The 24,716-nt window shown below is 38.9% G+C and overlaps 2 protein-coding genes across 2 annotated transcripts in view; both read left to right on the forward strand.

Moving 5' to 3' along the window:
* The first annotated feature begins 7,699 nt into the window (after nucleotides 1-7,699).
* The window catches only part of LOC116180095, a 21,298-nt gene continuing 4,281 nt past the window's right edge, over nucleotides 7,700-24,716 (forward strand). The window contains exons 1-2 of the mRNA XM_031499928.1: nucleotides 7,700-13,032; nucleotides 23,486-24,711. Of these exons, the coding sequence (XP_031355788.1) occupies nucleotides 23,492-24,711 (1,220 nt within the window). The 5' untranslated portion in view covers nucleotides 7,700-13,032; nucleotides 23,486-23,491. The remainder of the gene's footprint in view (nucleotides 13,033-23,485; nucleotides 24,712-24,716) is intronic.
* LOC116180094 lies at nucleotides 18,203-19,148 on the forward strand. Its single transcript, XM_031499927.1, has 2 exons — nucleotides 18,203-18,369; nucleotides 18,416-19,148. The coding sequence occupies exons 1-2, from the start codon at nucleotides 18,203-18,205 to the stop codon at nucleotides 19,146-19,148; spliced, it is 900 nt and encodes a 299-aa protein (XP_031355787.1).

Raw genomic sequence — 24,716 nt, forward strand, 5'->3', positions numbered from 1 at the left:
ACGGAAAACTGTAACAGAGCCCTGGTTGAACGTTTTCAGCAAGAATAGCACCGGCTGCTAAAGAACCCCAAGTATACCAATCTCTTATGACAGTGTTGTGGGTCAATGAAGATTGATTCTGTTGTTTTTCCTAGGGGGTATTCCATCTCACAGACCCCTCGGTTCTACATTCGGCACTAAAATATTTGGCGCCTGTATCATGATTTTTGGAGACCATGGATTGTGAATCCTCAGGACTGAACGTTTTGTAGGAGAACGTAACGTCGGGGGCTTTGAGAGGTATGGAACCCCCCCCCCCAGCACAACAAAATTGTATGATGATGAAGAAAAGCAACATTGAACCCTTGTTTTCCCTGGGTTTTCCCGGTTGAGCCCTAAGCGGGAAGTCTGGAAAGTATGGAATACCTCCCAGGAAAAGTTGTGTTCAGGGTTGTTTTTCTTCCTTTATAAAATTTTCATGTTCCGAGGCGCTTGTGTTACAGGGGAGAGGGGGGTGCTACGTTCTTCCACAAAACGTTCAGCCCTCAGGATTCACAATGCAGGGTCTCCAAAAATTAAAGTATAAGTGGTAATGGCACAAAACACTTTAGGGAGGAATGTATCACCGGTGTATATAGAGGGTATGAACCTCTCTCTCCCCTACACATTCCCACCAGACCATAAAAATTTTATGATGGAAAAAAGCAACTTTGAACACTCGTTTTCCTGAGGAGTATTCCATACTGCCCAGAACCCCCAGTTCTTCATTCTTCACCAAAATAAGTAGTGTTTACACTGTAATTTTTAGATGCCAGCGATTGGATGAACTTATGTGGGAGAACGTCGCACCGGGGGGTCTGGGGGGGGGTATAGAAAACCCTCCAGTTACACATTTCTCCCCAATACTAATTCTAATCTAAATTTTATGATGGAAAAAACCAACGTTGAACCTTTGTCTTCCTATTCCATAGTCCATCATCTTCAAGATTAGGGCGCATTTTTACAGGGACGTACCTAATAGGACAATCTAGACAATTTTAAGGATGTAAAGGAAGAAATTGTTTGAAATATTAGGGTTAATGACAAATCTTTATGTATCACCCCTTAAAAAACGTTAACGAAGTTCTTTCGTGCACGCTCAAACATCTTAAACATACCTTTCATCCCCTTAAAAAACGCTTAGAACGTTCTCACATTCATTGACAATAATTTTCGTACTAAAGTCTTCATCCTTAGGGAACATAAAAAATCTAAAGGAAATGCAGTGCACAGTGTCGTTGGAGAGTTACGCTTCGGGTCCCAAATTTGAGTTGATTATTCAATATTTTCCCAGCAACCGCAACAAAGTATCCTTTTTCCTCACACTTTAGTAAGGGAAATATTGACCCCCTCCCCTTTTTTGAGAGAAATACTCCTTTGGAAGCAGTACGAATCTGAATAAAACAAAATCTCGGCGATGTCAGTCTGTCTGTCTGTCTATTGGTACTCTCATTTACGGCAAAACTGCTGAACTGATTGGAACCAAAATTGGTACCATATTCTTAGAAAAAAGGAAGAGCTGCAAGGCAGAATTGCTCATGGAGAGAGGTACGGGTGGTATCACTGTGCTAGCAAATATTTTTTTGCATTGGTCTCCTCTACTGCCCGATTTTTTCACGTTTTGTGGTAGCTGCAATTTCCGTTTACTCCGGAAGTAAAAAAGAAATGCATTCTTTGTTCTTGATAATATACGATCGATTCCTAATTTGTAGTTGAAAAGCCCCCCAAAAACTAAAATACCTCTTTATTTTCCGCAGGGACAAACGCCGCAGGCCGAGGACGACAACACTCCTCAAAAACGCGTCGACAAGATATTCGACCAGATGGACAAAAATCACGACGACCGGCTAACGCTGGAGGAATTTCGGGAGGGCAGCAAAGCCGATCCGCGCATCGTCCAGGCACTCTCCCTCGGAGGGGAATAGCACAAGGACAAAGGAATACAACCCGAAAAGGAATGACGTTGTTTCCGACAGGATTTCTCATTTACTTTACTTAATCTCTCCAAACTGACGCGATCGCGTGCCAAATTAACAAAACGATTTTTTTGAAAATGGTGAAGATACATCGAATTATATTACGCCGATCTTTCTGATGTTTTTGCATGGGAGATATTAAAGTTTGCTTTCGAAGTGACAATCATTAGATTTGGTTTCGCGCGCGTTTTCTTGTGTTCGTCTTCCATTTTGTTTAGTTCTAGGATAAGTGCAAAATTCCTATTTGATCAATTATTACGACTAAGTGTAAATTTCGTAGTACGGAAAGTAACATTTAAGATTTTGGCCTAGCTAAAAAAAAGTGAGATCGCCAGACACACCTAAACGCTACTTTCCAATACAAATTTAGCATTTATCAAAGTTTATTACGTCACGTTGGGCCCCAATTGATTTTTTAATGTGCGCGACACATTAAAAGTGAAATGGTGCCCAGACCGCCGTACTGTTTTAACACTCAAAAATGTAATATTATATTTTTGTGGTAGCAATAACTTTTTTAAATCGTCTGCACGGAGCGAATATAAATACACGTTAAAAAAAGGTAAATTAGGTACTTAGTATGGGATTAGAATATATTAGAAAAGTTTAGTATTAATATGTTATAACATAAAAGGTTTTAACTAGACTTTTAATGGACTTTTCAGAAAGTATGTCGACATATTTAAAACTTTCCCTCGAACAAGATTAACACTAAATATTAATATATAAAAGATAAATTAAAAGTCGCATAAATCGCTTTCGCTAAATTTGTGGTTGATAATTAAACGGCTAATCGATGTCAAAATGTGTTTGAGACGAAGTTTTTTGTATGTTGAATGCGCAACTTTAGACTTTTTACTCTATTTAGTACCTTTAGGAGATTTATGTTATATATTTCGTACTTCTAATGCCCGCGCTTGCACTGTAGTAAGCGGAGGGACTCTACGATTTCGGATCGCTCTGTAGAACACGAGGTATAATTTCATACCACTTTCACAGATTTACGCGCTTTGTAGGCTAGAACGCTTTGCCGCCATTTCATGATTAACGTCAACGTTGAGACCGATCTGGATTCCAAATTCCAGCCTAGAAAAACTGTGCCACGTTTCGTTGCCTACACGTTACACAATTCCAAAGATTGTTCTTGTGGCTTACCGTTGGACTAACTCGAAGGATTAACGTATTACCGAGAGGTCTGGGGGATACGGAATACCCTCTCCCCTCCCACAGTGTATGAGGGTTTTAAACCAGTTGTCGCCAAATGAAGATAGGCCCTTTTTGTCCTGGGGGATATTCCGATACCCCCCAGACCCGCCAGTTCTACATTCTTCACCAAAATGTTTAGGGCGGTTAGCACTTATACCACCATTTATAGCAAAAGTCCTAAGAAATGAACGTTTTGAGGGTAAACGTCCACCGGCGGAGGGGGGAGGGGACTGGAGGTATGGACGACCAGTGTTCGAAGGTCTTATGCCAGCTCTAGGTTAATGAAGATAGACACTTTCCTCTTCCTAAGGGAGTGGGAGGGGGGCTACCCTGGGGGTATTCCCTACCCTCTTGAACCGCCGGTTCTACTTATACCCTAAAATAGTTCACCAAAATGTTTAGTTCCAATCGAACTTATACCACCATTTTGCGCAAAGGTCCTAAGTGTTCCTCGGCGATATCTCGGGAAACGTTCATCGTATGAGTTAGGGGTAAAAAAATTATTGGGTAAATCGGTTATGAAGAATCGCTGGAAAATATTTTCAAGTTCTAAAAGTGACCACCAGAGGGCGTAACGACCTTCTTAGATTTTAAAATTGCATTTTCTTTAAATTTCGCATAATAAACTAAACATTCTTTTTTCACATTTGTAAAGAGAACCAGTTTATCTATCAGTTTCGTAAAAACAAAAACTCAGTTATTTCAAAAACAAAGATGGTGTGGGGCGTTCAATTGTTTTTGCAATAACCTGCTTTAACTTCTTAGTCGTTTGACCGATTGTAACAAATTAGGTATCGTTGAAAAGAGCAACAAGAATCATTCAAAATATAGTTAATTTAGTTGAATCCTTCTCCACCAGGGGGCTAGTTTTGACATTATGATCCAAAATCCTAAAAAAATAAAAAAAATTAAATGGAATGATATCACCCAAAGAGTCCAGTGAAAACCGTTTTGAAAATATCGTTCCTAACCTCAAATATTGGGAAAATGAGATTAATTAATTAATTAATAAGAATGCTTAAATTGTATCTTATTTGACGTATTTCCGGTATTTGTTGATGGAGCGAAAGATTGTTTAGAAAAGGACCCTACACTTTTAGGTAGGCCTTGGAAAATTAAACAAATAAAACACGATGCATTATAAAATAATAGCAGCCGTAATTTGTAAATTATTCTGCTGTGTTTACATTCAGAAAGTGCAGTTTTTTGAATCTGGAATCTTTTCTAAAATGGCGATTTCTAACCAAGAAGCATGTAATATGCTGGCGGCGATGGTTTGTGGTCGATTCGGATAACGCAAATAGAAGATACGGGCAGCGATGGTCGCATTTTTAAAATACTCAAAATATATCGCCAGCATATTACATGCTTATTGGTTAGAAAGAAATCGGCATTTGGAAAAGATTACAAATTCAAAAAACTGCACTTTCTGAATTTTACATTCAGAATAATTTACAAATTACGGCTGTTATTATTTTATAATGCATCGTGTTTCATTTGTTTAATATTCCAAGGCCTACCTAAAACTGTAGGATGCTTTTCTTTCGCGCCATCGACAAATACCGGAAATACGAAAAAGTAAATCAGTTAAGCATTTTAATTAATTAATTAATTAATCTCATTTTCGCAATATTTGAGGTTAGGAACGAGATTTTGAAAAACGGTTTTCATTAGCCTCTTTGGATGTTATTTGGCTACTTTTTCATAAGGAAAAAGTCATATCATTATATTTGATTTTTTTGTTTTTTTTTAGGATTTCGGGTCATAGTTTGGTTGATTCTCATTGCCCAAGGAATGCTCTTTTCAATCAAACCAAATTTGTTAAAATCGGTAAAACGGTTTAGAAGTTAAAGCAGGTTATTGCAAAAAGAATTGAACGCCCCACATCATCTTGGTTTTTGAAATATATGAGTTTTTGTTTTTACGAAAATGATAGATGAACTGGTTCTCTTTAATAATGTGAAAAAAAAATTCAGTTTATTGCACGAAATTTATAGAAAATGCAATTTTAAAATTTGAGATGGCAGTTACGCCCTCTGTTGGTCATTTTTAGAACTTGAAATTATTTTCCAGCGATTCTTCATGACCGATTTACCCAACGATTTTTTTTACCCCTAAGTCATATGACGAACGGTTCTCGAGAGAACAGTCTTATTGGGTCATCCGGTACGTTTTGAGGGTAAACTGTTGCCAGTTGCATGTAAATGAAGATAGACTCATTCTTTTTATTGGGGGGTAACGCCTAGGGGGTTCCACACTCTTCCCCAAAATGTTATGTGCCCTTCGCACTTATATAACACCATTTTTCAATAAAGTCCTAAGAGCTGAACTTTTTGAGGGTAACTAAACGTATCACCGGTAGTTATGGGGCACCCCCCCCCCCCGTGTACAAAGGTCCTATTCGAATTGTAGTTATGTGAAGACAGGCTATTCCTTTTTCTGGGTTGGGGGGGGGGGGGGGGGAGGAGCTACGGAGTGTTCCATAACCCCATTATTTGAAAAAAGTTGAAAAAGTTTGAAAAATGCTTTACAGCTATCGCTCCCTACTGTTCTAGTTGCTAACTATTGACCTTTCTTTCCAGGGCGAGCATAGTTTTAGGAGGCATTCCATAACCCTCAGTCCCCCCGGTATACGAAGCTCTTGTGTCAGTTGTACATTAATGAAGATAGGATCTTTCTTTTCCTGGACCTGGGGGTTATTCCCATACCCCTAGTACTTTACACCTCCATTTAACGAAACAGTCCGTAAAGACTTCACAACTATCGCCTTCTACTGTTCTATTTTTTTATCATTGCCAATTTGTTTCTGGGGACATAGCCTGGAGGGTATTCCAGACCCCCTAAACGACCGGGTTCTACAATTCTTTCCCTAAAATGTGTAGTGCCCTTAGACTTACATCATAATTTCTCGAAAATGGTCTTACGGCTGAACGTTTTGGGAGTTAACGTATAACCTTAGTGTTTTACACTATGGTATAACCAAAGAGTAATTATTAAGTATCTTTGGTATAACCGGAGTTTGGGGATATGGTATAACCCCCGGTATACGAAGCTCTTGTGTCAGTTGTAGGTTGATGAAGGAGACTCTTTCTTTTCCTGGGATTTAAAGCCTGGGGTGTATTACAATACCCCCCAGACCCCCCGGTTCTACATTCTTCCCCAAAACGCTCTAGCCTTTCGCAATTATACCACCATTTTTTGAACAAGCCCTAAAAGTTGAACGTTTTGGGGGTAAACGTATCACCAGGGGGTCTGAGGTTTATGGAGTACCCCCTAATGTACGAAGGTTTTATTCCAGTTGTAGTTAAGTGAAGGGGGGGGGGATAGCCTATGGAATGTTCCATACCCCCCAGACCTCCCCGGTTCTACATTCTACCACCATTCTTCGAAAAAGCCCTAACAGCTGAACGTTTTGAGGGTAAATAAACGTATCACTTGGGAGTCTGATGGATATGGAATACCCCTCAGTATACGTAATTCTTGTGTCAGTTATAGATTAATGAAGATATGATCTTTCTTTTTCATGAGCCTGGGGGATATTCCATTCCCTTAGTACTTACACCACTATTTTTCGAAATAGTCGTAAGGGCTTCACAACTATCGCCTCCAACTCTTTTAGTGTTTATCATTGACCTTTTTTTTTCTGGGGGGCATAGCATAGGAGTTTTCCACACCCCCACACCCTCCGGTTTCACATTTCCCCCGAAAATGATCAGTTATCTTACTACTTACATCATAATTTCTCGAAGGCTCTTTCTTTTTCATGCGATTTAAAGCCTGGGGGGTTTGCCATACCTTCAGACCCCCCGTTTCTACATTCCTCCCCAAAACGTTCTATGCCCTTCGACCATGATTTTTAAAAAGTCCTCAGATATGAACGTTTTGAGAGTGATCGTATCACCGGGGGGCTAGGGGTATGGAATACCCCCCAGTGTTCTAAGGTCTTATGTCAGTTGTATGTAAATGAAAATAGACGCTTTCTGTTTCCTTGGAGGCAACGCCTGGGACATCCCAGTTCTAAATTCTTCCCCAAAATGTTCTGTGTCTTTCGCACTTATACCACTATTTTTCAAAAAAGTCCTAAAACTAAAACTCTTTGACGGGAGCCTTGGTGCTATGGAATATACCCAGTGTATGATATTTTGATTCCTGTTGGACTTCACGACTATCGCCTCGAACTGTTCTGCTCGCTTATCATTGATCTATGTTGAAATTGAGGAAACCGAGATAGGATATGTCTTGATGATTAGTACCCTCACGTCTTACATCATAATTTCTCGAAAGGGTCTTAGGGCTGAACGTTTTTTGGGACGAACGTATCACCGGGGAGTCTGTGGGCATGGAAGGTCTTTTTCCAGTTGTATGTAAAAGAAGATAGGCACTTCCTTTTTCCTGTGTTCTACATTATTCCCCAAAACGTTTAGTGCTCTTCACTTGTATACCACCATTTTTCGAAAAACCCTAAGAACAGAACGTTTTGATGGTAAATAAACGGGGGGGGGGGGGGTAAGATATTTTTCCTGGTGCTGGGGGTTATTCCATACCCTTAATACTTACACCACCATTTTTTGAAAGGGGGCTAAGGGCTTTACAACTATCGCCTCCTACTATTCTTGTTGTTTATTATTGGTCTGTTTTTCCTGGGGAGCATAGCCTGGGAGGCCCCCCGGTTCTACATTTTCCTTAAAATGTTTACACCATTTTTTGTGCCTTTCGCACTTATACCACCATTGTTCGAAAAAGTCCTGTCCTGAACTTTTTGAGAGAAACGTAGAAGTCTTATGGCAATTATATGTAAATGAAGATAGATCCATACCCCCCAGGCCCCCGGTTCTATATTCTTCCCAAAAATATTCTGAGCCTTTTTCACTTATAGGTACATGAGATCGGGTCCAAAGTAGTGAATCCATAACTTTATCCGCATATATCAATTGGGAAGGACAAATCCCATCTGAGCTTAATCTCCTACCTTTGCAAGGCAAATCTAGAGCGAAACCATGCGTTAGTTGGTAATACCATCTCCTATTAGCTGTGTCTCATTGTTCAGTTTCCTCAAGGTATCATAGTGAGCAATGGTGTAATGGGTATCTAAGCAACAAAATTTCATCCTTGACCCCATACCCCATAATATGTTGTTGAGGATTTACTGTGAGCTCCGGAAACTTCAGATTTATGAGTTTTTTCCATTACTACCGGTTACCTTGCGGTCATTTAAGGAGCGCTCTTGAAAATAAACAAATTCATCGGCCTCTCTCACAAAACATAGTCCAAGTTTTGATTCCTGTCAAAATTGGAATGTACCTACTTATCACCCGTTTAAAGGGGTAAGTTCAGAAAAATTCAGTGTCCTAAGTCTTAGTCCTAATTCCGAATCCCTGTGGTGTTTTCAACAAAATTGGCATTTACTTAGCGACAGTTTATTGGGGTGAAATCCGCCCTTGCAAGCTTCGATATTCCAGTACTGGAATTTGGAAGACGATAACGATCGTATCACAGTTGAAATTTCACACTCTCTATTTTCTAAATTGAGGATTTAAGAAAATTGTTACACTAATATTAAGGCATCTTGTGAAGTTTTGTAACGAACACATCTCTTATTTACCCTCCCGATCCATCGAGGCTGCGAGGTTGCGAGATGGAGCTGTTTTCGTCAAAGTGGCCTAATCAAATGTTATTAATAATCGCGTGGGTTTTCTTTTGAAGTGAGAAAAAAATTTGCGTGAAATTCTTTCGTTATCAACTTTCTGTGATAATCACAATCATTATAACGCAATAATGAAATGCTGTGTCTTGTATTTGCAGTAGATTGTTCTTATTGTTGTTGTTTGTTTCAAATGTTCTCTATTTATTTAAGACATCGTTGTTTGTTTTCCATGATGTTTGTTGTTATGATGTGATGGATATAATTAATATGTGTTTTTGTAATATTTAAATCAATGTACAAATATATAGCGTAAACAATTCTGGCTGATCTAGCCCATATGGGGAGGTTTCATTATCACCACCCCAAAAAACACCACTGTGGTCTACTTGGAAGGGTGGTTGTTGCAAAGAGGTCTTTCGTCACATGTTTACATAGGTTTCGAGTTTTTCCTTGCGCTTTCTCAAGTACTCACAAAAATTCCTAAAGGAGAGGTAAATAGTACTTCAAGGAATGTAGATGCTTGTGGAATAGCTGCAAATACCTCTTGAGACCTTTGGAATCCTTTCAAGATTGTTCGGGGCTCTAAAGCCCTCTCAAAACATCTTTAAAAATTCCCAATGCCCTCTGGGCGACACATGGAAATATATTATTTGCACTGACTGCCAAAGGTAAATGCAATGTCCGGATGTTAAAGATTCCAAAATGCTGACAAGGATCTTAATGGACCTTAAAAAGCCTGCAAGGTTAAAAATGACTCAAAAGTTTCGGCAATCAGAAGTGAAGAGAATCACAATAACTTTAAAAAAGCTTCTGCAAGAACTTTAGAGCCTTTTTGGGGCTCTCGGAGATCTGATCCTCAGAAACACTATGAAGAAGTTTGTGAAGTTACAGCAAATTTCTCTCTTACGCACCCTTCAAGCCATATTAAGGAGTTTTAAAGGGCATTGAGGACTGTCGAAGACAGCAAAGTTGCTAGAAAACCCAGGGAATCTCTTGGAGAAAGTTGAGACTTCTAAAGCCTATTAAAGGTTCTTAAAGTCTTTTTGAAGAGTCTTTTAAAGACCCTCAAATGCAATTTGAGACTTCTGAATGAATTTAAGGGCTTTTCAATACTTTTGATATCAAGTTTCTTTAACGATCATTATTAAATATCATTAAAGACTCCTGAGGACTATGAACAACCCCTAAAAACACTTGGGGACATTTCTCTTGAAGGCCCTTACAAATTTTTGCAAGCTAATGAAGGCTCTCTTAGGGGCTTTATGCAGTGTTTGGACGCTGTTGCCGACATATCAATTATATTAAAGGATCTTAAGTGCACTAGGAGACCCTTGAAACCCTTTAATGATTTATTAAATCGCCCATTAAATACATTGAAATGATATGAAATGCCCACCAAAGTAGCAGTGTACGAAAGTCTCGTGCCATTTGTAGGTAAATGTAAATGATGATTGATCTTTTTCACTTCCTGGGGGGGTTTGGAAGACCCCGCGGTTGTAAATTCTTCCCCAAATTGTTTAGTGCCATTAGAACTTAGTCTATGATTTTATCATCGTTTTATCCCATACCCCCCAGACCAGACCCCCCGGTTGTACATTCTTTCCTAAAATGTTTAGTGCCCTTCAAATTTACACCATGATAGTCATAAGGGCTGAAGTGTTGAGGGTGAACGTATCACCAGGCGGTCTGAGGGTTTGGAATATTCCTCAGTAATACCCCCAGTGTATAAAAGTATTATGCCAGTTTTAGGTAAATGATTGGTCCTTTCCAGACCACCCGGTTGTATATTCTTTCTCAAAATGATTAGTGCCCAGTAAAATTTACACCATGATTTTTCGAAAAAATCCTAATTGCTGATTGCTGAGGTGTTAAGAGTGAAGGTGAACGTATCACCGGAGGGTTTGCAGAATAAAGAATACCCACCAGTGTACGAAAGTCATATGCCACTTGGTAGGTAAATGATGATGGGTTCTTTCCATTCTCTGGGGGATACTCCATACCCCCAGATTCCCCGATAGTACATTCTTCTCCAAAGTGTTAGGAAAGTTATATGTCAGTTGGAGGTAAATGATGATTGGTTTTTTCCACTCCCTGGGAGGTATGCCATACCCTCAGATTCCCCAGTAGTACATTCTTCCCCAAAATGATTAGTGACCTTCGAATTTACACCATTATTTTTCGAAAGAGTTCTAATTGATGATTGCTGAGGTGTTGCGGGTGCAGGTGAACGGGAGGTTTGGGGGTAAGGAATACCTCCAGTAATACTCCCCGTGTAGGAAAGTCTTATGCCAGTTGTAGGTATGTGATGATTGGTTCTCTCGATCTCCTGGGGGGCATTCCATACCTCCCAGACCTTCGGGTTATAAAATGTTTAGCGACCTTAGAAGTTACACCATGATTTTTCGAAAGTCGTACGGGCTGAAATCTTGATGGTGAACGTATCACCGGTGGGCCTGGGGGGTATGGAGTACGCCCCCGTTGCCCCCCACTCCGAGTGTACGACAGTCTTATGCCAGTTGTATGAAAACGATGATTGGTTCTTTCCATTTCCTGGTGGGTATTCCATATTCCCCAGGCCCTTCAGTTGTACGTTCTTCTCCAAAATGTTTAGTACCCTTACATTCTTCCTCAAAATGTCTAGTACCCTTAGAACTTACACCATGATTTTCCAAAAGAGCCTTAAGGGATGACGTGTTGAAAGTGAACGTATCACCGGGAGGTCTGGGGGTATCGAATGCCCCCCAGTAATACCCCCCTCCCCCAGTGTACGAAAGTCTTATGACAGTTGTATGTAGGAAAATGACGATTGGTTCTTACCATTTTCTGGCGGGTATTTCATACTCCCCAGGCCCCCAGTTGTACATTCTTCCCCAAAACGTTTAGTACCCTTAAACCTTACACCATGACTTTTCAAAAGAGTCTTCATGACGTGTTTAGGGTAAACCTATCTCCGGGGGTCTGTGAGATAAGTTACCCTCCCGCAGTACCCCCAGTGTACGTAAGTCTTAAGCCAGTTGTAGAAAAATAATTATTGGTTCTTTCCATTTCCTGGGGGGTATCACAGGTCTACATTCTTCCCCAAAATGTTTTGTGCCGTTAGTACCTATACCATAATTTTTTGAAAAAATATCTGACGGTGACCGTATAAGTGAGGGGGTGTCTGGGTGGTATGGAATACACACCAGTGACTGAATGCCTTATGCCAGCTGTAGGTAAATGATAATTGGCTTTTTCTATTTCCTGGGGGGTACAGTCTTTCACAAAAGTGCCCTTAAAGCTTACACCATCACTTTTCGAAAGAGTCCTAAGGGGTAAAAGTTTTGCGGCTGAACGTACACCTCTGGAAAAAGGAATAGCCAATCTTCATTTACCTACAACTAACATAAGACCTTCGTACACTTTGAGTTCGGCCGTATATTTTTCCCCAATATGTTTGGCACTCAGCACATATACCACGAGTTTTGGAAGGAACCTTTGATTGTGAAATTCCGAGGAGGGGAGGGAGGCCGGAGGTTTTGAATTTTTTTAAAATTTGTGGTATTAATGAATCTGGGACAGGGCCTTGAACAATTTAATTGAATGCATTTTACTTTACAAGCCTCGATAAAGCCCTTAGTAGTTATTGGAATCCCATAAGAGGACCCTAGTCGCTCCTAAATATTTTTAACTATTCTTTTGGAGGAGGTAGAGGACAGTCATAAGCTCGCATTTCAACTTTGAAGGGTTGTTAAAGGCACGATTTCAAAATTATAGGAGTTATACACTTTGAAAACTGAAGATGTACGTTACACAATGAGGAAAAGTGGTAGCGATGTAGTTGGAAAATGCATTGATAATCACCTCTTTGTATATTGTTTAAAGTGGCGGTGATTTCTGAAGTTTGGAATTCACTCAGATCTCAGAACCAAGATTTTATATTTCTGCACATTTTCGACTACTACTCGCATTCACCCGATTTTTTTTAATTCGAAAAAGAAAACTCCCTAGCAATTTGTGGGGTTTTTAGCGGAACACTGAATGGGAAACGGGAGTCACATCAATGTAACCTAGTTTAACGTAAAACGGTAATGTTTGCACACAGGAAGTCTCTTTTATCAGTAGTGGTGTCTGATTTAGATAGCATGGCGCATTCAATCATTCCACATTGTGAAGCACCTTGCGGAAGTGCTGGTTTTGTACTACTCATTGGTAAGTAGCGAAACGTACTACTTTGCTTTATTTAGTTTTTGCCCTTTTTGCTCGTAGGGAGTTTCTGTGCTAATCCATGACTCAAAGTAAAAGCACTTTATCAGTTTATTAACTTAAACGGCACGCTTTATCTGTTGTCAGTGGGCCATCTCCCAGAGTTGCTTGAATCTGTAGTTTAGGCTTTAAATTTCTCCGATGCAAAAATCCAAAGAAGTGCGGACAAAGCTGAAATTTTGAATATGAAGTCTGGTGGTCTTAAGGTCGAACCTCAAATTTGGTATATCGTACTGCGCACCTTGAAATTATGCTTTCATATCCAGTGTCTCGGACCACTGCTCCAGAATGATCGATTTGAGAAGCGACCTGAAAATCCTGGAACTTGGCTTCTCGAATTCTTATTTCAAACTCTGATCTTGGAATTATGAAACCCCAATCTCGAGTATCTGTGAGCAATTCTCGTTTTTTGACTTTCAAGTTCTCAATAATGCTTTGTTATTGTGATTTCCTGATGTTAATCCTTGGTCCCTGGATTCTAGTGATTGATGTTCTATTTCATATTTTAAATCCATGACTGTGATTCTTAAAAATAGTCATTTGTTGATTCTTAATGCTCAATTGTTCTTTCTATACGGCAGGCGTTGCCATTTTCCTCATCTAGATTCTCCATTTTTGATCATTGATAACAAGATTAACAAGAATTGTTCTCAGTGAATGATATCGACTTTTTTCGCGATCCTCTAAATGCAATAATAAATCAAATTAGATCCTAATGTTTGTTCAGAGCCCCAGTGCCATGTAATTGGAATTTTTATTCTGTATGGTGTCTGGTTAATAAACAAATAAATAAATAAAAAATAAAAATCCAAGGTCTTGAGTCCTATAAGTGTCTTGTTATTGATTCCCTGATATGCTATTTTCTCAAACATTAATTCTTGCGTGTTCTTTATTTTTGAAGTTTATGGTGATTTTTAGTCCCTAAATCATTACTGGATTACAGATTATTTTTGAATGTAATAGGTACATAATGCGGAGTTCATCCCTAAAGCCTGATCATCGGTTTATGTATCTTATACTACACCCTATCATTGACTCTAGTTTTTAATTTCCAGATGCTAAATTTTCGAATATTGATTATTATCAGCCCCTATTTACGCGCGATCGAGTGTTGAATATGGAATCCAGTATTGGGTAACCACAATTCTTGACCTTCCTTGTCTTTACTTCACATTTCTGTTCGTTGCCTCCTGACTTTGAGTTGCAGATTCTTGACTCTCTTGAATCAATAAATTTGAGCAACGAGTTTTCGGTAACTAATTTTTTCCTGGACGGAACAGCCTTCGCAAGACTTATAAGACTTGAACGTTTTGAGAGTGAACGTACCACCGGCAGGTCTGGGGGGTATAGAATACCCCCCCCCCCCAGGACAATACCCCCCCAGAAAAATGAAAAAGCCAATCTTTAACTACATACAACTGACAAAACCTTCGTACGCTGAGGGATAGAATACCCCCAGACTCTCCGGTTCTACATGCATCACAAAATTGTTTAGTTCTCTTAGTACTTACATCATCATTTTTCGAAAAAGTACCATAGGCACTTACACCATAATATTTCGAAAGACTCTTTATGTCTGAAAGTTTCAAGAGTGATCGTATCACTGGGAGGTTAGGGGGGTATGGTACCAATACCCCCCCCCCCCCAGCCTAGCTTAGCTACTTTCCTAATCTAGATTCTCCATATTTTATTCAGTAATTCAGTAATGTTTATTGTTCAACAGACTTAGTAATCCATAAATGAACAATTATAAAAGTAAATATAGAAGAGTATACATACATTATTAATAAATTATTATAAAAAAAGTAAAATAAAAAAAAAGATAAATGGAATATAATTGTTACAAATTAGTAAGAAAAGTAAACAAACGATAACAGAAAAGGGTATGTGTATATAATGGTACACTTAATGTTGCAAAGCAATTCTATAAACGAAGGCAAAATAATAATTACAAAACTCTGTTAATTAAAAATAGAACTTAAAACATTCGATAAAGAATTATAATTAATGTCACAGTTCTGACAATACATATTATAATTACATGCCATTATTAAAGATGGAGTTCTACGAAGAAGATTTGATTTTGGAGTAGGATAAGTGAAGGTGTCTAAATGCCTGGTAGAATACATTGGTATAGTAAATGACAGTTTTTCAAGGTTATCATTGATAGCATGAGTTGTTGACCCTGTTGTTGACTTTTGATTTTATCGGGTCTGGATATCTAATCTTCAGTTCTTGTTTCGATTATTATTGATTTGCTGTCCTTGATTCTTGAATTTGGAAAATCAAATCTTGATTTTCTCTTTTTCTCTTCTCTATTTTTGAAGTTCACTGGTGATTTTTGGTTCTGCATGAAAGAGCCTTCACACTCCTACAACCGACAGCACCTGCATACACTGAGGGGTATTCCATACCCTCCCAGACCCTCCGTTTCTACATGCCTCACAAATGTTTAGTACTCTTACAGCATAATTCTTCAGTTATCTACAACTGCTAACATCTTCGTACACTCCATACCCTCCAAACCCCCCGTTTCTACATGCCTCACAAATGTTTAGTACTCTTACAGCATAATTATTCGAATGGTGTGGGGGGGGGGGGGGGAAGAAATTCATTGTAGAGAATAGGTAATTCTGTATTTCTGATTTCTTTCCTTCTTGAATATCGATCTCAGAACTTCTCTAAAGCTTCCTTTTCAGTCCTTAGTTCTGGAATTGCATGGCTTACCCTTGATTATTGATTCCTAATGCTTTTTCTTTCTGATACCTCAGCTCCTCGGTTATTTGTTCTTCGGTCTTTGTTTCCGAATGTCCAATTCCATATTCGAGCTTCCCGAGCTCTATTTACTAGTACTATTTATTTCTGAACATTGGATCTCAGCTGACTACCCTTGGTCCATACTGGTTTTTGCCACTTTATTTATGCCTACGGATAGTGATGCCGCCGAGACCAATGTTAAGTCTCGTCTCATCTCGTCTCGAAGTTTTTTTTTTAGAAATTATGTGTACTGTTTTTTTTTTAATTTAATCAAGAGTAATCCATTGAAGTAGCACGAATTCCAATTGTTTACATAAACCGTCCCTCACCTTACTTATTAAGGACTTAATTACCATAGGTCTTATACAACTGTAGTTTTTCTTAAATCCAGAAAGCCTTCCACAGCTTTATTTTATTTGCTTACTCAAATAACGGAAATTGTCTATGCGGGAAAAACAAGATTTGGTTATAATTTTACATTATAGTGAATAGATGATTATAGTTGCAAGAGACAAGATGATATTCTTGCTTTGTCAACTCCTGTCTTGATCCTTAGTTCCCGCCGACACGGTGCAGCGGCGCCACTTGCTAACTCAAATTGTTTGTTTACCGCCCGCCAAGATACAGACTTTATTTACAAAAAATGTGATTTCATTTTGTTGGGGTAATGTTTAGAAGAAACTGTCGGTTTACTTTTACCATAAATCGTCTTGATGGAGAGTAACAAAATAAAACAGATTAGCGTAATAATCGGTGCAAAACATCTAATCTTTAAACCTTTGATTATAAAATACACTATATTCAAAGCTTTAAACAATCTGTATTCAGTTGCTATAAAATTAAAAAAAAAATAGTCCGAACATTTTGTAGATAAAGGTCTAAATTTAAAAAATACTTAGTTCCCAAAAAAATTTTTTTTCAAATAACTTGAGTTTTTATAGCGGGCGCTCTTATGGATATTTACATTGGGTGCAGTAGGTACAGAAGATTTTTAGGATCTCGCGGATTCTTTTATATTAAAAGCCCTTAATTCTCTCATTGTATTTTCACAAATTTATGACATTGAATCTAATCGTTTCCAGGTGTAGGTACAGTGACTCAATTTAGAACAGCGGATACAACCGGGGATCTCGTTTTTGATTGGTAGTTCGTTCTGGTCGCCATATTGGGGCTAAAATAATATAGGTACTTTAGTATTAGTGTACACTTTTTGTGTTCTTGCGAAATTCTGTGAGTAAAGGTACTGCTTAAGGTAAAATGTATATTGTGGACATATGACATATTCAAATACAGTTACTGTAGATATGTACTTACACATTTACCGCGTAGTGAAGGCCATAAAAGTAAGATTTTACAAAATAACTTGGACAGATTATCTTTAAGTATTTAAGTAACAAAGAATTCAGTGAGACTTTCCTACTTAGTTACATTACCAGATACATCTTATGAAATATAATATTTTTAACTGCAGAATGGTAAAGAAAATCCTTAAAATACGAATAATTATGTTTCGTGAATAGCAGATAGATAAGAAAGGTCATTATTATTAACGGTCCTCGAGATCGTTTATAATTTTGTATTGCTGTCTGTCTGTCCGTCTGTCTATGCGTCTGTCTGGCCGTCTGTATGTCCGTCTGTCTGTCCGTGTGCACGATAACATTGTGTAGAAACGTCCGATTGAAAATTGACACATTTGTTCTTTAGGATGTAAGAAAAGTCGCTATTGTTTTGTGGCTACGTGGACTAACGGGTCAAAAAGTTACAGCCCAAAAACTGGCCAAACCTCCAAAAAAGGGTTTCTTTTATAATTCTTGTTACAAACAACATAATAAATGTCCGATTTTCTGTGTTAGTAAATATTCCTTAAACCTCAGGTAACTATGCAGATGAATTAAAAAAAATTGCCCATGCGTAAACCAACTTTTGTATTTGCGCAATCCCAATTTGTTATCTGTTAAGATATTTAAATGAAATTTTGTACGTAGGCACCTCAAATAAAAGTAAAATTCGAGTGCGCGCCGTCGTAACGAGTGGTCGATCGCGATTATAAGTGTCAATTAAGAATAGAACTAATTTGTTAATATAAACCAAATCGTGAGGGTGAGTACCACCCTTACTTGCCGGCGCAATGCCAACTGCAATCTGTGGTGTTTGTCGGGTGGATCTTAATCGTACAGATAAAGTTATTCTTTGTGCTAGTTGGTGCCAAACTTACTTTCACACGAAGTGCGTTAAAGTCAGTGACGATGAAGTTAAATTTATTAACTCAAAAAAGAACTTTAATTGGTTCTGTGACCCCTGCGCTATCCACGAATCACACAGCCTCAGGAATATCTTGACTAACATCAACAAAGTGACGATGAACTGTGATAGAGTTATGGAAAGTCAGCACGAGAAACTGATGAACCACGAGAAGCTATTAAAGGATACTTTAGACCAGGTAAATACCCAAAATGTCAGCATCAGCAAGGATCTAGCGCAAGTTCTCCAAACTCAATCTGAAGTGAAGCTTACTTATGCGGACAAGTTGAAACAGAAAACCTATGACCCAGTTATCATTGTTAAGCCCAAGGACGCGAACCAACCCTCCAAGCAAACCTTCACCACCCTCAAAGAAAATATCGGATCCAATTACCCGAGAAGTTACCGGAATGAAAACTCTACGTAGAGGAACCATTGTTGTTGAATGTAAAAATAAAGAAGCTGCAGCCAAACTTAAGGAGGAAGCCGAAACGAAACTGGGATCCGACTACATTCTTTCCTTACCAAAACAGAAGATGCCGAAGATTAAAATCGTAGGCCTCAATGACAAGATCGGGAGTACCCAAATGAAGGAAATGATTCTCGCGCAGAATCAATTCCTCGACGAAGCCGCGTACATAAACGTCGTACACATAACGGAAGATAAAAGAAATCCTAACAGGTATTTGGCTTACGCTGAGGTTGACGGTAATAGTTACCGGAAAATTCTAAGTGAACAAAAGCTTAACATAGGATGGGACCGTTGCAGAATTTATGATGCTGTGACAACTAGAAGATGCTACAAATGCAATGGGTTCGGACATAAGGCAACTGACTGTAGCAAAACTACTACCTGCCCCAAATGTGCGGGAGCCCATGACCTAGCGAGCTGTAAAGCTTCGGACGCGGAAATCAAATGCAGTAACTGTGCCAACGCCGTTGAGAAACTAAAAATGAAACTGGATGTACAGCACCCGGCCTGGAGTGTTGATTGCCCAGTCTACAAAAAACGACTCGATCAAGAAAGAAGCAGAATTGATTTTTTAGGCCATCCCCAACACTAATCAACCAAGGAAATAGGTACGGATCAACGCTCTCAATCTATTATCAGAACGTAAGTGGAATGCGAACGAAAGCGCAATCTTTCAAAAATAAATTGGCAATTACAAATTACGACATTATTCTACTGACTGAGACCTGGTTAACGGAAAATTTTCATGACGCTGAGTATTTCAACAATCAATATGCGGTCTTTCGCAATGACCGTAATTACGAAGAAATGAAGTGTACCATGGGAGGCGGAGTTTTAATCGCAGTCAAGACCGATTTGAATGCTGAAAAATTGGAATTTCAAAGTGATTTAAATGAAATATGGGTCAAACTTAAAATTAATAATACTTCATACATTATTGGTGTTGTCTACTTTCAACCGAAATCTGGTATTGATAAGTACGTGAGTTTTACCAAAAGTTTAGAAACAATTGAAAACATGTTGCATTCATCGGAAGTGTTAATAGCAGGCGATTTTAACCTACCACAAATTGTTGACGCCACGTATAATTTCGAAAACGCGAGTGCTAAATGCAAAGTAATTAAAAATATAGCTTCGATGTACAACTTAAAACTCATTAATACGGTTAAACTTAAAAACTGCAATAATAGAACCCTTGACCTAATTTTAACTAACTTAAACGCGGAAATTAAATCTGCTGTCGACTCACTGGATAAAATTAATCCACTTCATCCTGCACTAGAAATGGTCTACAAAGTCCATAGACCAGCTAAGCGAATTACCAAATTAACCAACTTCAATTTCAAAAAAGCAGATTTTCTTAAAATGTACGTCCTTTTTCGCGATATCAGTTGGAAGGAGTCTCTTATCCTGAAGAATTTCAAATCGGTAGATGATGCAGTAACTAGCTTTAATCAAACGGTAATGAACATTTTCGATGAATGTGTCCCCAAAGTGACAATTAGGAGTGCCAATAAGTATCCTAGCTGGTTTAATATAGACATTATTAAGAAAATCAAACAGAAAAATAAGTTTCGGTTACAGGGCCCATCGGAAGACTTCATTGAAGCCAGAAAAGAACTCAAAAGAATGATCCACATTGCTCATAAGAGGTACATTAATCAAATTGAAATGGATCTGCGGAAGAATTCCAATAAATTCTGGAACTACATCAAGTCGTTGAGGAAGAATAGTCAACTACCTGGAGTTTTTGAGTACAAAGACACCTCGTTAACGGACGCCAGAAGCATTGCGGACGCCTTTGCATCCTTCTTCGAGTCAGTCTACACTATGGAGAGGAACGATGACCGGAAGATGACGTGGAATCGGACCTGGTGCTATCCAAATTGCACTTGACTCAGTTACATGAATCCGAGATACTGGAAGCAATTAAAAAATTGAAACCGAGGTCGGCTATAGGCGAAGATGGAATCCCACCCTACATCGTGAAAGGATGTGCATCTTTATTGGTAACCCCCTTACAACATCTATTTAATTTAGCTTTGCAAACATGTACATTCCCTGAAGCTTGGAAATGCACCAGAATAACACCAATTCACAAAAGTGGAAGCCGAAAATTAGTTGAGAATTATCGCCCAATTGCAATTATACCAGCAATAGCGAAAATTTTCGAAAGAGTGATCTATACTAGACTTTATTCCCATCTCAGCAGTATAATTGCAGATCAACAGCACGGTTTCACGCGGAACAGATCAACGATTACAAATTTAATGCAGTTTACGCATTTCTCAGCAGGAGCCTTGGATGAGAGAGCCCAGGTTGACTGTGTTTATACAGATTTTGCGAAGGCATTTGATACAGTATCCCATCAAGTCTTGCTCCGTAAACTTGTTTTAAATTGCGTAAGTAATCCGACCGTCAAATTCTTAAAATCATATTTATCTCTCCGTAAAACAAGAGTGAAATTCAATGGTGTGAATTCAGCCGAATTTTATCCCTCATCAGGCGTTCCCCAGGGAACACTTCTTGGTCCTTTTCTGTTTCTCTTATACATAAATGATTTACCGCGAGTGATAAAAAACTCGAAAGCACTACTATTTGCGGACGACCTAAAACTTTTTAATAAAGTCCAATCCCCAAGTGACTGTTTAAATATTCAAGAGGACATTAACTCAGTAATTAAGTGGTGTATCAAAAATAAACTAAAACTAAATATCAATAAGTGTAAAGTCCTTACTTTTACTAGATCGAAAAATCCTTTACTTTTTGACTATAAGATGAATGGAAAGGTCTTACTACGAGTCACCTCCGTTAAGGACCTGGGCGTGTTTTTCAATACCAACCTTAACTTTAACTTACACATTGAATACCTAACAAATGAGTGTTACAAACTTCTTGGTTTCGTTATCAGGCATACACTCAATTTCACGAATATACAGACAATGCTAACCTTATATAATGCGTTTATTAGATCCAAGCTTGAGTATGCTGCATGTATCTGGTCTCCTCAAACTCTCAAATACTCAGACATGATCGAAAAAGTGCAGAAAAAGTTCATCCGAGTAATGTTTTTTAGGTCAACCCAAAATTATCCACATTTGATCTCTTACGGTACCCAGCTTAATTACTTAAATAGTACTTTCGGCTTAGATATAACGAGGTTAGAAACCCGACGGTACATTGCCTCCACAATTTTTGTCTTCAAAATTTTACACAACTTGTTATACTCTTCCGAATTACTTCAAGAAATTAAGCTTAAGGTACCATTTGTTAAGCTAAGGCAAAATAATACTATTTTTGTAGTTAACAACACAACTTCCCCACTTATTAAGATCTTGATCGCTTTAAATAAGTTATCCTCAGTTAATGATATCGACTTTTTTCACGATCCCCTAAATTCAATAATAAATAAAATTAGATCCTAGTCCTAATATTTGTTCAGAGCCCCAGTGCCATGTAATTGGAATTTTTATTCTGTATGGTTTCTGGTTAAATAAATAAATAAAACTGATGTCGGTAAAAAAAATTATTTTGCGCATGTGCAATCCGGTTTTTTAACATCGCTAGTTATGAACCGAATTGCATGAAATTTTGTATGTAAGCACCTCGAATAAAAGTAAAACAAATGCCGATTCAAAAATTTGTTTTACAAGCTATGCTGATCTGGTGGGCCAGAATCAATCCCTTGGTGTGTTGTAAAAATGATGTATGTGCGAAGACCTCGAGGATCGTTCGGTATTCAGTTATATCGGATTTTTTGTCATGCCTTCGTGATGCCCTTTATATGCTTTACACAATTTTTGGACCTCGAGAGACCAAACGACACTAGACGAGACGAGACTGAACCAGGGCGAGAGGAGACCTTCGAAAGTCTCGTCTCGTCTCGTCTTGGGGGCACACTAACTACGGATCCTAAAGTCGTAGTAGTGATATCCCTAATACGTGGTTTATGATACTTGATCCTTGAAAGCCCGTTCTCTGTTCACTTCTCCAGATTTTTCACTCCTGATTGCCCACTCTCCATTCTTCAGACCTCCACCCTTGATTTCTGATTCCTAGCCACCCGATTTTTATTCACAATGCTTCCTCGAGTCCTTATTTACTGATTCATGTCACATCATTTTGGTTTTTGATTCCTGCTCCATCTCCGACAATCAATATTCTGGCTCTATTTCCGATTCAAGATTATTTCATTCTTGACTGGCAACTGTAGGTTCCTAATTTTTCAGTGCTGATTCAGTAAACCGATTCTTGATCATTTAATTTTCATTCCTGATGTTTGAACTCTGATTGCTTTCGGTAACTTTCTGGCCATTGGATCCATATTCGCAGTGGTCTATTTGGGATTTCCGATGCGTGATTGTTGATTCTGGATTGATCCCTCTTTCTCTTACTTAGAATTATTGGTTTCAATACTTGGTTCCAGGCGATTGATATTCGATCTTTGGTTTCTGTACCTTTACGTGATCTTCTCCTTGAGCTTGGTACTGTAAGTACTGTGTCTTGGTCCTTGGTTTCTGGTTTCTGATCAACTCCAAATTGGCCAATTGGATGCGAATATCTTAAATTTTTACTCTTATCCCACATTTGACGTGTGACGTTGTGATGTTGTTCTTCAGAGTTAGGCATCAGGTGGCCTCTTCTAATAAATCACGACTCAATGTTTGACTAGCATCGTGTCATCGAAATTCCGGAACGTTAAAACTGGAATCTGGATTTTATATTGCAAGTCTGGAATCCGACTTCCGCTGGCTGGTTCCTGCTTCCCGATTTGTAAATACTCTTCCTCAAAAAACCGCAGAGTTTGGAAACGTGACGTTCCGCTCCCATTTTTTCTGGAATTTTCGGAATCCATCACCAGTCATCCAGTCCCAAAACTATTAACTACGAATTTTTGAATTTGCAGTTTGCTGATTATATGTTTTACAGGTCAGAATGCGGTTACTTCTGGTTCTGTTCGCTGTCTTCGATGTAACCCGAGCGGGATCTTGTAACATCCGTTTTGACACCATATCGATTTACTATGGCGAGAAAAGGGTGAATCAGTATGTATGCGTGAAGGTCACACCGGCTGATCTAACCCAGGATAGCTTTTTCCCGGTCTCCTATCCGGTCTTTACGGCTAATGATTCGCACCTGCTCTCCGTTTACAAGGAGATGTTCGCAAATATGGGAAAGCATTATTTGGAAATTAAAGTACTGGCAATGGTCAACAGTCACATTAGGAACATATCGGAGGATGCATTTGACAAATTCGTTGGCCTCTCCTACTTGGACCTACGCCACAATGACATAACCGAGATTGGTTTCCTGAAGACGATCATTTCGCGGTTACAGACTGTGGACTTGAGTTACAACAAGATAGAGCACGTTTCCGTCATCAACATGTCGCATCCGAGGAACTTGAACAAGTTGAATCTTGCATTTAATAAAATCATCACCGTTGACTTTGGTTTTGTGCCAAACGCGACCGCGTTGAATGCCCTGGATTTAAGTCACAACCTACTCGAGAATTTAAGTGAAGGTGTGTTTAGAAGTCTTCCTTACGTCGGAGAGGTATACTTAACGAACTGCACCAGGAGAAAGCTGGACTTCAGGATTTTTGAATCAACCACTCGTTTGCGCGTTCTCAACGTCAGTCATAATGATGTTTTGTTACCACAGCTGCCATCACTTCCCCAATTGAGTTCGCTGAATTTGTCGGCCACCAAAGTTGCAATTGACCAAGAGATGTTCATCGCGTCACGGCGCCTTCAGCATTTAGATCTCAGCAGTAATGGATTCAAAAACTTGGAGAAAAGCGTGTTCATTCACTTACAGGATTTGGAATCATTGCATTTGCATCACAACGACTTAGAGTCATTAGAGCAAGACATGTTCAAAGGGCTAAACAAAACGCTTCTGCTCAACTGCTCCTCTAATAGGATCAAGTCGTTACAGCCGAACGTTTTTGTCGAGTTGGTCTCTTTGCGTTCTTTAGATCTGGCCAGAAATGGCCTGGTAAAGATCGAAACTGGAGCGTTTCATTCGCTGCCCGAGTTGAGGTTTCTCGACCTAAGCGAAAACGCTATCGAAACCCTTCACGAGATGACATTCAAGGGCCTCAACCTCCTTCTGGAACTGCACTTAAACGGAAATCGCGTCAAATCGCTCGTGTCCA

This window comes from Photinus pyralis, unplaced genomic scaffold, assembly GCF_008802855.1.
Source record: "Photinus pyralis isolate 1611_PpyrPB1 unplaced genomic scaffold, Ppyr1.3 Ppyr1.4_LG9, whole genome shotgun sequence".
Classification (NCBI taxonomy): Eukaryota; Metazoa; Arthropoda; class Insecta; order Coleoptera; family Lampyridae; genus Photinus; species Photinus pyralis.

Coding starts and splice junctions, on each gene's coding strand:
- LOC116180094 (XM_031499927.1), top strand. CDS start 18,203: ATGAACTGTGATAGAGTTATGGAAAGTCAGCACGAGAAACTGATGAAC. Junction 18,370..18,415: donor AAGCTTACTTATGCGGACAA/GTTGAAACAGAA, acceptor GTTAAGCCCAAG/GACGCGAACCAACCCTCCAA.